The 16,028-nt window shown below is 44.7% G+C and overlaps 1 protein-coding gene across 1 annotated transcript in view; it reads left to right on the top strand.

Moving 5' to 3' along the window:
- Positions 1 to 13,415, top strand: part of ryk (receptor like tyrosine kinase) — a 38,091-nt gene extending 24,676 nt beyond the window's left edge. The window contains exons 10-16 of the mRNA XM_079221475.1: positions 4,007 to 4,093; positions 4,753 to 4,822; positions 5,362 to 5,494; positions 8,404 to 8,513; positions 8,602 to 8,761; positions 10,545 to 10,681; positions 12,330 to 13,415. Coding sequence (XP_079077601.1) covers positions 4,007 to 4,093; positions 4,753 to 4,822; positions 5,362 to 5,494; positions 8,404 to 8,513; positions 8,602 to 8,761; positions 10,545 to 10,681; positions 12,330 to 12,441 — 809 coding nt within the window. The 3' untranslated portion in view covers positions 12,442 to 13,415. The remainder of the gene's footprint in view (positions 1 to 4,006; positions 4,094 to 4,752; positions 4,823 to 5,361; positions 5,495 to 8,403; positions 8,514 to 8,601; positions 8,762 to 10,544; positions 10,682 to 12,329) is intronic.
- The last annotated feature ends 2,613 nt before the right edge of the window (positions 13,416 to 16,028 follow it).

Below are 16,028 nucleotides of genomic sequence, written 5' to 3'. Positions count from 1 at the left end.
AAGCATCTCAACGGGCCTTATGGGAGCCGACATGTCATTTTAGTATCATTTCAAAAGCTAATCACTACTAATAACTCCATCTGCTGATCGTGAAATCTGTTCAGGAAGCAACCTTTATTATTGATCTGCACATGGATATAACCGATCAATGCAATTCAACACCTGTCCCCGACATGAACCGGTCAAAAGCTGTTAACACTGCCCTTGTGTGCTTCGTCAGTTCACTAAAAAGAAGAGTGACGGCCCCGATGCGGTAACAATAAGCCTGAATCATTACAACATCGGCCGCCTCCTGTCTCTACCTGTCCCTACCTGTCTACCTGTCTCTACCTGTCCCTACCTGTCCCTACCTGTCTCTACCTGTCCCTACCTGTCTCTACCTGTCCCTACCTGTCCCTACCTGTCTCTATCTGTCTCTACCTGTCCCTACCTGTCCCTACCTGTCTCTACCTGTCCCTACCTGTCTCTACCTGTCCCTACCTGTCTCTACCTGTCTCTATCTGTCTCTATCTGTCCCTACCTGTCTCTACCTGTCTCTACCTGTCTCTACCTGTCTCTACCTGTCCCTACCTGTCTCTACCTGTCTCTACCTGTCTCTACCTGTCTCTACCTGTCTCTACCTGTCCCTACCTGTCTCTACCTGTCTCTACCTGTCGAGGCCAGAACACACCGCCTCTGTACGGCATCCACCAAAACAACTACCGTACTATTCATTTTCCAAGTCAATTATTTTCATTAGTCATTATTCCTAACGTGCGGTCGATGTACAGTCTAATAATAGGCTATTAATAATAATAATTTCTTGGTGAGCTCTGTGTGAACATACTTGGACTCATCGGGAGCATTGAATGTGCTGCATAAACTTCTGTCAGTCACAGTAAATCCCCCACCACCACGTGATGATGCAGGATGACAAAACCGTCCAATCCACAAAGTCTGCGTGACTTCGTGTTTGCGTCTCGGTTATTTAGTAAAAAGTCAGCGTGAGTGGGAAACCGGACCAGAACTAAAATGCAACTCCAGATGTGAGAACACCCTCGGGCAACGAATGTGACGTCAGTGTTGAACGCTTCCGTTCTATTCAAGATTATTGGTCTTGCCTTTTGCTCCTCGGCTGTCTTCTGAATTTTGTATCTCTTACTCGCTGCGGATGTGACTCGCTTTGGTAGACTGACGAGTTGCACTTGGTATGGGTGTGGACATCAAACACGTCGGGGACAGCTGTTGACGCTCTATGACAGCTGTTGACGCTCTATGACAGCTGTTGACGCACTGTTGATGCTCTGACAACTGTTGACGCACTGTTGACGCTCTATGACAGCTGTTGACGCACTGTTGATGCTCTGACAACTGTTGACGCACTGTTGACGCTCTATGACAGCTGTTGACGCACTGTTGATGCTCTGACAACTGTTGACGCACTGTTGACGCTCTATGACAGCTGTTGATGCACTGTTGATGCTCTGACAACTGTTGACGCACTGTTGACGCTCTATGACAGCTGTTGACGCACTGTTGATGCTCTGACAACTGTTGACGCTCTATGACAGCTGTTGACGCACTGTTGATGCTCTGACAACTGTTGACGCACTGTTGACGCACTGTTGACGCTCTATGGCAGCTGTTGACTTACTGTTGATGCTCTGACAACTGTTGACGCACTGTTGACGCTCTATGACAGCTGTTGACGCACTGTTGACGCTTTATGACAGCTGTTGACGCTCTATGACAGCTGTTGACACACTGTCAACGCTCTATGACAGCTGTTGACACACTGTTGACGCTCTATGACAACTGTTGACGCTCTATGATAGCTGTTGACACACGGTTGACGCTCTATGACAGCTGTTGACGCACTGTTTACGCTCTATGACAACTGTTGACGCTCTATGACGGCTGTTGACACACTGTTGACGCTCTATGACAGCTGTTGACGCACTGTTGACGTTCTATGACAGCTGTTGACGCACTGTTGGAGCTCTGACAGCTGTTGACGCACTGTTGACGCTCTATGACAACTGTTGACGCACCGTTGACGCTCTATGACAACTGTTGACGCACTGCTGACGCTCTATGACAGCTGTTGATGCACTGTTGACGCTCTATGACAACTGTTGACGCTCTATGACAGCTGTTGACACACTGTTGACATCTGTTGATGCTCTGACATCTGTTGATGCTCTGTGACGGCTGTTGACACTCTGTTGACGCTCTGACAGCTGTTGATGCTCTATGACATCTGTTGACACTCTGTTGACGCTCTGTTGATGCTCTGACAGCTGTTGATGCTCTATGACATCTGTTGACACTCTGACAGCTGTTGACGATCTGTTGACAGCTGTTGACGATCTGTGACAGCTGTTGACACTCTGTTGACGCTCTATGACATATGTTGATGCTATGTGACAGCTGTTGACGCTCTGACATCTGACACTCTATGACATCTGTTGACGCTCTATGACATCTGATGACGCTCTGTTGACGTTATATAACAGCTGTTGACGCTCTGTGACATCTGTTGACGCTCTATGACAGCTGGACCCGGAGACTTTTCTTTTTTACGCTACCTAAAAACGTTTCTCTTGGTTTAGCTCGGTGTTTCGCGAGTTTTTGTTAGATTCACAAGAGTCTCATTATGGTTTAAATCACGTCCTCTGACGGTTCTCGTTTCCGGCTATAGCCGTCTATAATATCACTGTATTGTCACTGTGCTCCACAGCCTTCTGCAAGTAAACACACCGGCGAACATCTGTAAATACAAATCTAACTTTCCGTCCACATTAGGGATGGGTATCGTTTGGGTTTTTTCCGATACCGGTGCTAAACCGATATTTTTAAAACGATACCGGTGCTAAACCGATATTTTTAAAACGATACCGGTGCCTGAACCGATACTTTTTTATTGCCAAGGCAATTTTTTTTTCTTCAAATTGAACAATATATTAACTGTTTAAAGTATACTATAAATATAAATAAATCCATACAAATACTTAACTTCAAACTACAGCTTCAAACCTTTTAACTTCAAAAAGAACAGACACAAGCATCAGGTGCCCTGATTTGGACTGGTGCAACAGAACTCAGACACTGATGGATTCTACAAACTGCTGCTTTACTGGACTACATGCCATCATTAATATCAACTGGGAGAGATTTGTTCCAGAAAGCCGAGGATGGACGTTCAAAAGCTCGTGCTCGTGTCTCCAGCGATCTCTGCGCGTATCTTGCAACTTTACAGAGTAGTGTAAAAAAAAAAGTATTTAAATCGGCTCAGGCACCGGAAGGAAGCACCGAAATCTGCGTTGCTTTTCGGTCCGGTAGGTACCGAACGTGTTGGATACCCAACCCGTGTTGGTACCCAACCCTAGTCCACATACATCAGATCCCACATGCACAATGCCACGAATGGATATTAAAAACACGAAGAGGCAAAGACGAACGCAAGACAAACGAGGCCAAGTCTCGGAGGCGCTTGATTTCTGACTGGGGTTCTGTTCTTTGGGAGCCAGCAGGTCCGGACAGGCTTGACGGAGAAGGAGGGAGACGGTTAAACACTAACCCTGTTGTTGTGCTTTTGACTCCTCTCCTGTCAAAACACAAAACGGAGTTAGCCTCAGGGCTCCTCTTTTTTTCCTCTTTTTTTTTCCTTCTAAGTTTATGTAGATGGTTTGTGTTCTTAAATGGCATTTTACCTCAGTAAAGTCCTGGAGCAACGGGGTGACAGTTTAGACAAAGGAGATGATGAACGTGCTACTTGGCTCCTCTGAGCTCCCGCTGAATCTCTCTTGTCTTGCCTCTCGTCAGCAAGACGCGAGCCAACGCTGCCTAACCCCCTTTTTTTACAGAGCGTCTTCAGCAGAAGCATGTCCACCTCTGTCCACAGGCTCAGTCAGGCATTTCTGATATTTCTGTCTTTTAGAATGCGGCGCCTCCGGCCGCGTGTCTTTGCTGCCCCTCTTTTCACTTCAAGTAATAATACAAAAACGTTGGTTTGTTCTTGTGACAGGCACGTTCGGGCGCATCTTCCACGGCGTGCTGCTGGATGAAAAGGACCCCAGTAAAGAGAAGCAGGTCTTTGTGAAGGCGGTGAAAGGTAGGGGCTCCGTCCTCCTGGCTGCACTGCACGGTTTAATGCACAGTTGTCAAAGAAATTAAGAAGATATCGTCAAGTCAAGTGTCAAGTTTTCCCACCTAACGTGCAAACTCACTAAGGTGTCGGTTGGGAAAGAAATCGCTGGAATGCCACAGCGTTATTGTAATGAGCAGAGAGCCGTTGGACAGAAACACAACTCTTCAGTAAACCTCAGGCACACAGGTTTGACAGTTAAATGAATTCGGCTCTTTGCTCTCGCTGCAGGGTTTGCATGTCAGGTTATTTGTTAGCGGCGTGTGTCGGCTTTCTCTGCCAGCTGCCTCCTGAACCCTGCACTGTCTCGTGTTGACTCAGGGAGGGGTGGATACCACTCGGTGAACAATATCCCCATGCAAGTCTCTGCTTTTGTTAAACTCTTCACTTCCTCCTTTTTGGGTTGGGAGGGGGAGAACAATGCCACTCCCATTAGTATCAGACGATGGCAAAGCTGCACACGCAGATTAAAAAACCGGACCAGTCAGCTTGGCACAAGTCAAGTTTCCTTCTGAACTACAAATGACTGTTGGCTAATCAAGCACTACATGACATTCTCTCTTTCTGCCACATTGCTCCATTTTTTTTTTTTAATCCGATTGTGTGTCTGATTTAAAATGGTTTAGATAATGCGTCTGAGGTGCAGGTGACCATGATGTTGACTGAAAGCTGCAAGCTCCGTGGACTTCATCATCGGTGAGTGGAAGCGAACACTTTTTTGTTTAATAAAACAATCCAAATCTAAAACATTCTGAGAATAGAATTAAATAAATAAGAAACACAAACACCACCAAACCCAAATGTGCTTTCTTTTAAATGGCTCTGTGTGAAGGCTGATGAAACAACACCACACTTTACACAGAGAGCACATTATGTAACGTAGACTGAAGGGAACAAAGCGTCTTTTTCAAAGAGGCAACACTCAGAAATGACTTTTAGAATACAATCATTAATTTGTTGAAATGATCCCACTCTGAATGCATTGATTTTCAAGTTGCAGTAACGTTAGCACAGCTAATTCAGCCCCACATCCATCAGTGTGTGTACACACATACATCTTAATTTAACGCAGATTGTTGTGTCGATATATCGCTGACACTTCCTTTTCCACAACGGTTTAGATGACCCCGCTCACACTAACGCGCACTTCCATCCTCTAAGAATCCCTTTGACACACGCACACGAACAGTGTGTGCAGCTGTGTTACAAATGTCGGTCTGTCTCTCCGCATTCAGAAACCTGCTGCCTATAAGTCACGTGTGCACGGAGGATGGAGAGAAGCCCATAGTGCTGTTGCCTTTCATGGCTTGGGGGAATCTCAAGCTGTTCCTGCGGCAGTGCAAGCTCGCCGAGGCCAACAACCCACAGGTAAGCGTGCATGTATAATACATATATAAGTAAAAATGAACTTTAAAAGAAAAATCCCCTAAATTGGAAGAAAAGTTCGATCCAAAACCTGACCTGGTTTTGTGCGTTTGCAGCAGTCAACACAAAGTTAACCCCAACCACTAACTACCGTTTACACTGTTATGAGCAGGACTGTTGATGTAGTCATGAAGCCGGTGCTCAAGGCATAGATTTGTATGCACTATTTAAAGACAATCGGGCCTTTGTACAGGTTAACCCCGGGGAGTCTTTGATGTGCTTGGCAAAGCCACAGCACAAATCCAACCACAGAATCCAACCAATCAATCAGCGGTAAAATACAGATGTAGAAAAACACTCTGCGATCACAAGACGAAGCTTGCCAGACGTTTGCATTCATGACAAACGGCTTTGGAAGGTTTCAGGTAACGCACATCAGCACCTTCGTTCTCTGCAATCTCATTAAGTACTTTTGGCAGTTGTCGGAGACAAAGACATAGTGATTAAGTTGCTCTGTTGCAATAAACCTCAACCTATAAATCAGAGGTGCATCAGTACAGGGGAGAATCACTGAGGGAGGACAACACTACACTGTGGCGTTCATTCAAGTGAACATCTGGTCTGGGAGGTAAAACAGTGAGGAGAGAAAAAAAAAGAAAGAAAAAAAAGGTGTTGACCTTTTCCACACTTTGTCCTTTTTTTCCACTGACATACCAACTGTTGCAGTTGTTGTTCAGGGTGAACACAGAGAGCCGGACGGGTACCAGCTCAACATGTCTCATTTTTGCTCGAGATTGTTGACATAAAATGTTCTTATCTCCCTCCGGTGATTGGCAAGACTTTGTTTTCCTGTGTTGTGGGATTCATTCATTTGGGTTGTATTACACTGTCCGCTGCCAGATAAGATTAAACTAAAAGAATGCTGCGGCCAGCCAGAGATTGTGCGGTGGAGCGAATTGGATCGGATACAAAAAAATACATAAAGATAATCTGTGGGAGAAAGAAAATCCGGTTTCGTCCTGCGGCTCCTTTTAGTGCTCCTCGTGGCATGTGCAGGATTCTGAAAAACATTTAATTGTACTGGTGAGCTAGTTTTCAAGAAGGCGACCGGGTCACAAACGAAGCTCAAAGCCAACAGCTTGATGTAACGTCTCTCACTCAAACCTCTCGGTGAGGGATCTTCTGTCATTTCAATCAAATGTCCCCTCTGTTGCTCACACAGTGGTTCATCCGTGTCAATGACGTCGTTTTACATTTCAGCGCTCATGTCATAGCGTTTGTACCGCGACCCATAAATGAGTCTGCAGCCATGTGAGCCGTTCTGTGAGGCTGTACTTAAGCACAGCGTTCTTTACTCTAACATCAGCAGCGTGGTTGTATAAAGACAGGTGGACACTTTGTTGAATGAAAGTTGCCCATGAGGTCAAAAGAGTGCAACTTCCTCCGACCCGAGTTACCTGGATCTTTACGCTTCCTCATTCGTGAAGCCCAAACAGCAACCGCACGTTTCCTTTAACCCCGCCTCCCAACTGCTCGGCCTCAGCTCGCCATCAGGCTCTTATGCCGCGTTCACACCAAACGCGTTGCGAATGTTACTCGCGCCTGAAAGGGGGCGTGGCTTATCTCCGTAAAAACAGTTACCGATTCTGCCATCCACCATGGAAATAACCATTATTTCTGTTTTATACTTGTTGTGGAAGTCCCAAAAATGTCGGAACATCAAACGCCCTCGTATTTGGGTTCATAACATCATCCGTAGCCGCACACAGCTCGGTGAATTTCACCGACTCCTCCAGGAACTGCGTCTGGCTTCTCTACGTAAAACGATACAGATTCCTTCATCCACCATGTAATTAACCACTAGTTCTGCTTTATACTTGTTGTGTAAAATCCACATACGTCGGAACATCAAACTCCATGGTGTCTGGGTTCATAATATTATCCGTAGTCCCACAACAGCGTCTCAATGAAGCCGCTACCAGCGCTACTTCAGGCAGAGCAGCAGCAGTTTGATTCAGCAACGGCAGGACGGCGTTGATGACGGGCGGAGCTTCTTACGCAACTCAGCGTAATTTTTCGCCAATTTCACCTCGCACGAATTTGCGCCGTGTCAAACGCCTCATTCTCAGCCCGGCGGAAAATTTGCTTTTCCGCAACCTATCGCGTCTGTGCATTGACTTTGCATGTCATCTACTGGCGCATCAAAATCGCAGCGCGTTTGGTGTGAACGCAGCATTAGTGTGTTTTACAACTTCCAGAACCTAATGATTAAGGATAAATAAGGGATAAATACGCAAAGTATTCAAACTGGAAAGTTTATAAACTTCCACAGAAGGCAGCCGGGCTTCTCTTTCTTAAAGTAAGTCTTTTGCCAGCAGTCTTTCTGGGCGTCACGTGACAGACATAGAAGTAGTGATTACACAGTCTGGCACCATGTCTTCCTGGGTGCACGGTAACATGCAAACCTTTATGTGTTCTAAGTTCAGTGTTTCAGCAACAACAAAAAGTGTCTAAGTTTATCATGCTAACATATGCTAGACAGCATTACATGTAAATCAACTTTCATTGTCACACATGTACACAGCATAGCACACAGTGACATTTAACCCATCCGAGTATTATGAACAGTGGGCAGCTACTTCGGAGTAGTAGTGGGGGTCCAGTGCCTTGCTCAATAGCCTTTTTAGCCTTACACTTGCATTTAAAGACAGAAATAGTCTTTGCGATGTAACTCCCATCTTTGACCCACGGTCGACCGTGTCCCGATTCACAGGAAATGAGAACAATTTGACACAGAAGACCAATTTCACCGCTGTGAAGTCACACCATCTCTGGTCTCCTGTTGCCACTGTTTCCTCTCTGCTTCTCAACTGCACATTGCCTCTCTCTCCCTCTCCCTCATTTCCTCTCAGGCGATCTCTCAACAAGACTTGGTATACATGGCCATCCAGATCGCATGTGGAATGAGCTACCTGGCTCGCCGGGAGGTCATACACAAAGACCTCGCTGCCAGGAACTGTGTGTAAGTTACCGCCGCCCTCAGTTCTTCTTTCAGGGGATTTGGTAGTAAATTTACATTTGTTTCTCTCGCTTCCCCTCCCGTAACACAGCATTGACGACAACATGCAGGTGAAGATAACAGACAACGCCCTTGCCAGAGACCTATTTCCCATGGATTACCACTGTCTGGGGGATAATGAGAACAGGCCGGTCCGCTGGATGGCCCTGGAAAGCTTGCTCAACCACGACTTCTCCAGTGCGAGTGACGTGGTAAGAACTGTGGTACTTGATATGCAGTTTACTTCTTGCAACAACAACCATCCAACCTTACATCTGAGGACGGTGTATTCACTGTAAAAAAAACTTTTCCTTGCCTCTCAAGAGTTTTTAAGCCTCAGAAAAGCCTTCTTCAAATTTGGCACAAACGTCCACTTGGACTCGGGGGTGAACTGAATAGATTTTGGTTGTCAAAGGTCACTGACCTCTTGTTCGCCCCATCCTCAAGAACGCCATATCTCAGAGGGATTTTTTTCAAATTTGGCACAAACATCCACTTGGACTCGAGGATGAACGGATCAGAATTAAAGGGTGTGACATTTTGGACAAACATAGCAACTTGAGTGGATGTCAGAGGCATCGAACCTCGGACCGCCCAACAAAAGGTTCATGATTCAGAGAAGGGCGACGCAGGAAATGTCACCAATTGTAGTCCAAGCCATTCGCAGCCGCGTGGTCAAGGTGTCAAACGGAAGGGAGGCGTTGAGCGCCATGCGTCTCTTCCCGCTTTCCTGTCTCAGTATAGCGGAGCGGGCGCGGCAGAGACAGTCGGGAAGCCCGACAGATCCTTAGAGAGACGCTCAGACACCAGCCAGACATCCTCTGCCTTCCTCTTATGGTCACAGCGCTTCACCCCCTCCCCACACTTACAGTTAACGGAGCATTGCCATTCAACAAATAAGACAAGTACCTGGAGCTGTGCAGCATCAGCCGAGTGTCACACACGCCAGCGTTACGCACGTCGGTCCCTCATGTCGGATACCAAGCCTGTTGGGACTGTCGGCCTTGGCGCCGATGTGGCAAACGGGATGGATGACTGTGCAGAAGCCCTCCCGTCACTGTGCCCCGCATCCTCAATCACCCCCTTCACTTCCTTTAAAGGTTCGGTGTCACCGCGGTAAAGGTTAGGACACGCTAACACAACAGAAGCTCACAAGTCTCTGTCAGGTTGGTTTTATTTTAGATAACGATCAGTGGAGTCCCTAAAGAGAGGGCTGAAGGAGAGACTGTGACTATTAGGCCATGAGATTCTTCCATTAGATTTTTGGATAATTGCAAAAAGAGTTTAAGCCTTCACAAATTTGATTTTTTTTTTTTTTAAGCGTGAAAGCAATCGGCATGAGTAAAAAAAAAAAAAAAAAACAGTTACATGAGTGATGCCGTTTTGTAGTCTTAAATAGACACTTGTTAGCAACCGTCTGTTTTCAAGCTTAAAGCTTAAAGGAATGTTGTAGAACAAAATGTTAAAATCTCTTGCGCTCGTGTTCACCACAGACCTGATTATTACCAAAAGAACATTGACTTCGAGACGAAGTTTCCAGGGTTTAGAACTCATTCCCGCAGCACTCTTTACCAAATAACAAGTGTAGCGTCAACACCTTCTGTGAGCTCTTTAGTTTAAACAATGACCTCAGATGCGGGTTACCGGTAAGAGTAGCACTGATATGGGAACGCCTCTTTTCCTTGTTTCCTTCTGGGAGGTCAGCCCAAAGGGTCAGCTCAGCACACGCAGGGCGAGGCGCTCGCTGACCCGGGTCCTTGAACCCCTCAGCTTCCCTAAACACAACGTTCAGCATTTGCAGCAACGATGCACATTCCGGATTAAATGTTTGAGCATGATTTCCTCGCATTGTTCCCGTGGAACATTTTTGCATTTCCACACTGATTATAAAAGGTGGTTGTGTTTATCCTGTGTGGTGATGACGCGTTAACAGATAAACAGCTGTTTGCAAATGGATGCTCGCCGTTATAATGGCCTGTTGTGTGTTTTCTGCAGTGGGCCTTCGGAGTGACGCTGTGGGAGCTGATGACTCTGGGTCAGACCCCCTACGTCGACATCGACCCTTTCGAGATGTCGGCCTACCTGAAGGACGGGTACCGGATAGCACAACCAATCAACTGCCCAGATGAGCTGTACGTTGAACCCAGAGAGAACTCGTTTTCTTCTTCTAACTGATTGAAGATTCTAGCGTCCTCCTGCACTCAGTCTTTGTTTTCTCCACAAAATTAGTTGAGACAATAATCGTCAGATAAATGAAGATGTGCTTGAGATCACCTTTTTTTTTTGCTCGCTAATGTAAATCAAACTGAGAATAAAAAGAGCAAAACAATGAATAATAATAGAAAAATAGAAAAACAACAGATATGATCAGACGGATTGATTTTGAGAAACAGCAGTCGATAAACCATTACAAGGCATTGGAAAACAAATACACAATAAACATAAATACATGCTGTCTGACTAAAAATATACATTATCTTCTCAAATTTCAACCAAACAGGCTTCTGAAAACACTGAGGGCCAGATTGGGGTTGTTTCTACTCTTCAAAAATACACACTGGCAGCCGGAATATTCATTCACGAATTTCAACGGAACACACAGTTCAAATTGAATTTGATTGCCATTATTATGCTCTCATTATTATTTAATTTTCATTATTATGTTCCCGTGCCATTTCTTTCACTCACTTTTCCCGTTTGACTCAAATCTAGACGCGTCGTTTAATTCCACACATCAGTGGTCAGCCAATCTTCTTTTTTAATAATTAAGGAATAGTATCTGAGACTCAAAATCCATCATATATGCTGCTTTGTGCCCACTTTTTATTTGTTTGACAGTTTTTTAAAAAGAAATTTCCCACCAAAAACAACAAAATGTGTGCTGAAAAGGCCCGGAGTAGTTTTTAATATCCACAAAGGCCTCGAGCAATAATGGCCTGAAATGTGCTGGGTCGCTGAGCACGGTTTCCTTCTCAATACAATGGTGGTGAGGCGACGGCTTCCTTTCCCAAATTATGAGAGGGCGCAAAATAATGTGTTTTAAGGGGCATGCATTGATTAATAAAATGATTATATCTCATTTATATCAGCGCTGGACAGGCAGCTCCTGTTTCAGTACAATATCATATTTTTGTGGTGGCATTTTATGACAATGGCCTGTGGGTTGAGAGCAGCTCTACTTCACCCGTCTCTCTCCCACTGCATCCTGTCTCTCCCACAACTACCACTGCGAACTCGTCATTGCGTGTGAAAAATAAAATATACAGTACGGAGACGGGTAATAGTACGAGAACAGAATTTTTGAGAGAAAAAACAAAAGAACACCTGAGATTGTAAAGCTGCTGTCTGAATTTCTTTTGAATTTTGTTTCAATGCAAAATAAGTTTTGTTCTTTTTCTCCTTTCTGTGTTACAAAGTGAAGCAAAGTAGTTCCTTGACACGCAAAAAAATAAACTAAAACTTGCTCAGGCAAATATGTGATATCACAATCTCAGAGAGTATCCAAGTTGTTTTTCTTCTTGTAAATTGAGTTATTTTTCAAAATATTACCCTCCGTTTTATTTATTTAAATTCAACTACAATAACTAATTTAAACTAATTTTAATTTAAATAATTTACTGTATGCTTTGTATTCTCATTGTTAGTTTAAATACTACATTTACTCACTTTTTCATGTCTACACCGAGATTTCACAAAATGTTTGGTCATGGAAATTTGGTTTAAAGTCATGGAAATCCATTGGTCAGGATGTGTATGAACGCTGTACCCTCTGGTTTGCAGGTTCGCGGTGATGGCGTGCTGCTGGGCCCTGGACCCGGAGGAGAGGCCCAAGTTTCAGCAGCTTGTTCAGTGTCTCACGGAGTTCCACGCGGCGTTGGGCGCTTACGTGTGAAAGCGAGCCGCTCCTTCCTCTCCGTTCCTTTTTTCTTTCTTTCTTTTAAAGCGAGGACTTTTTACGCTGACGGCTTTGTGGACACTATTCATAAGGAACGCATGTATGAAAACGTGCCTTATCCGACAAAAGAGCAGACTTAAGTCCTGATGATTTGTATTCTGTACAGTTCTTTTTGGAGTTTTTATATAGTTGAATTCCCTTTTTACAGCATAGCAAAGTAAAAGGATTCTTTGTTGAATATTGTTCCGTATGCTTCGAAAGCGTCTAGAACTGTGGTGCTCTTTCCTTGCAATCCCGGACATTTACGCACCAGCAGACCCTTAAAGAAAGAAAAAAAAAACACTTAAGAGACACTTAAGCCTCCGACAACCTGGTTTTTAGAAAGACAGTATTTTCTACGGTTTTGTAACTTAGTGAAACAGTAGAAGTGATGTGGATGAGAGTAAGCGGATTCCGGTACCAGAGTGGACTCTCACGTGTCCAACACGCTGCTCCTCGTTGCCACGGGGCAGCTCGGTACGAGAGGGAGCCAGACGCCGGTCGGTCCAGGGGATTTCTTAACGAGAAGTACACCGCTTGGTCCGGATGACTCGGTGGATCAGACGTATGGACGAAGAGCAGAGCCGCATTGTTGAACAACATCCGGACTGAGTTTTGGACACCGTTGTCATTTGGAATGCCGCCGCCTTCTTCCTCTTGTCTACGTTTGATTCTCCACCGTCACAAACTCTCAGACGGAACTATCGTTACGTCTCTGTTTTATAAGCTTGATTGTTCTGCGTCAGAACACAGCCCTTCACAGGAATTCTCTTTCTTTTTTTTAATGACGGTGAGTAACTAGAACACAAATAATCACTGTGAACACGCCAAATCGTATTCCCACACCTTTTTAACATCTTTGTGATGTGTCTTTATGGTCACTGCATGTTGAATTAAGGTTTTTAAACTGCTTCCCGATTTCATATCCACAAATTAAATGGGATCTTTTAAATATAGACCGTCTCCGTCCATTTTTTTATTTCTTCTCCATGTCGATATCGGTAACGGTTCCCGTCTTTGGTTGAGGGAAGAACACCCGGCGCCGGATGTTTGTTTTGTACCACGAAAGCCGCAGTTGAAGCCGAGTGTTTTGGAACAAAGAATGTTTTCCTGTTTAGCCGGCAGAGCTTCAAACCACAGCGTTGCCTTTGTGCTGTTCAACCTTCAAGCTTGCAAACCGTGGTCAGGAATGAGGAAAAGCTAGTCAATGTCAACCTCATACATTTGTTTACTTTGATATTATTTAACCACATAATATTTGATGGTGTTTCACTCACAAATTCTCTCATCACACATCTCGTCATGCCTCTATTTTTATGTTGTTGTTGTTACAACAAAGCTAAACGTCAGCGATGTGAAGTCACGTCTAGGTGTTTCCGCGCAGCAGCGCTCCAGGACGACATCATCCTTTCGAAATAACCGGTCACCGTCTGGGTTTCGGTTCGTCGCGGTGTCACAGCGCTGCAGCGTCCGGTACGATTTCCTCACCGGCAGCAGCCCGAATGGACGATAATGCAACGCCGCCGCAGGACGTGTTGAGTAAGGAGGACGTCGTTGTGCCACAACAGTCTGAGGTTTACGGAGCCGTCTGAAAAGTAACATCCTCTGGTTTGAGGGGGGTTTCTGGATTTGGTTTCAACACACTTATCCAGAGAACTCTAAACCTACCATTTAGAAAAACAGGGCCCCTGTTCATACTTGTAGCATCATATAAATAAAAAAAGAGTTGGATTTCATCCTTCAGAGCTTTCCGCCGAGTGTGACTCACCTTTAGGATCTGTCTTTAGTTATTGTCGTTCAGTTTGCTCGAAGTGCATTTTTCGTACTGGTGTTTATTTTGTCTGTAAAGTCGTGACGCAACTCTCGTTCCGGACTTTTGAATTGGTTGAAGCGCTTGGACACACTGAATATTGTCTCATATCTGGCCATGCGTAGATTTAATTTAATCAACATTTAATCGACCAATGTGATGCTCATGAATTCTAGTGAGTATTAAAGCTAAGGTAGGTAATCTTGAGACACCAGCAAGAGCACGCTGGAAATATCCAAATGAAAAACCCGGTCATTACTTTGGGCTGAAGGACATTCAAGACGAGTCAGTGACAGCCACAGATACCAGATCTCCTTCTTTCTTTCTCCTTCTTTTGGTTGAGAGCGTTTGATCCATTGATTGCTGTCAGGATATCAAGAGACTTTCAACAAATACTACGAATGTTTATTTTATTTTTACTTTTTTAGATTACCAACCCTGCCTTCACGGGCAACGCTTTCTGTAAAACCCCCTATCAACATGTAATTATAGTCACGTGCACGATACATCACAGGGCTGCTATAATCCTTAATAATATATTGCGTTGTCTCATAACAGAAGTTTTTATGACACATACGATTGTAATAGTTGAGCTCAATTATCACGTTCGCTCTCGATCTCTTCGTTCATTTCGCTCTGAGGTGTTTTTCCCGGTGTATCGAGGTGATTTATGACCGTGACTCATGGCAGATAACTGCTCAACGCCTGCGTCAAGTCACTTAAGCGTGCATTGGTATTGTTCAGACGGACTGAAGGTCACAAACGGGCCAATGGACGGCCTAGAGAGAGAGAAACAGTCTTGTTTTAGGAACCAAGAGGAAACCCAGACCAAACAACACAATCTCTGATCACTCATTTGCAGTCTGAGTTATAGAAGTGTGTTTATATGTATGTGTACACTTTGCACCAAACAGTGTGTGTATATATATAATAATAAAGGGATTGGTTGGTCCGCAACAATTAAAAACCTTCATGTGGATGTTTTAATAGGCTCTTTTCATGGGAGACATCTTGACATGTCACAGTAGTAAACAAAAAAAGCACGGGTTTAAATAATAAAACGAAAGATAGCTGAATTCCATTTAGCTGCTTTAGTTTCGGGGTCATGGCGTCGTGCATGTGGGCTCACTGACACACTGTCACGGTTTACTGGGAAACTTGCATACAAAGAAGCCCTGATTAATGTTATGAGGAACACCTGTGCTTCTTTTTTTCAAGTAGTATTGGACTAAATAAATATATAGTAAAAGGAACCTTGTAGGGGCATCTATTGGCAGAAAATGGAATACAATATTAAGTGTTTACTTTTTGTGTCTCACCCGAAGTGGTGTTTCTACAGTTACCCTGAATGGACATTGAAGGCGCCTAGGTGCGGTCTAATCCTACACAATTAAGAGTCCATAGTCTGATAAAGTTGTATTCTTAGCAGTGGCCATCTATCCGCCCATTCAAACTGGTGTAGCGCACCTTTTTGCGGTTTTCTAAAGGTTTTGCGTCACCTTTTTTGGTCATTAACGCTGACCCGCTCGCCCGGACCACGTTTCCAGCCAGTTGAACGCCCCTTGTAGCTACACTGACCCTCCAGCCTGTCGGCTCGCTCAAAGGCCGCTTCCCACTGGCTCCAGCCCGCATACCATCATTAATGAAGCATTACGCGCGCTGCTGCCGGACGACAAAGCTCTCCGTAATCACAATGACTGGAAATGTCTCCTGAATCACAGCGTATAATCTTGTT

Source organism: Taurulus bubalis (genome assembly GCF_910589615.1).
Source record: "Taurulus bubalis genome assembly, chromosome: 7".
Lineage (NCBI taxonomy): Eukaryota > Metazoa > Chordata > Actinopteri > Perciformes > Cottidae > Taurulus > Taurulus bubalis.
Note: the sequence above shows the minus strand (reverse complement) of the source record. Positions and strands in the feature narration are given on the sequence as shown.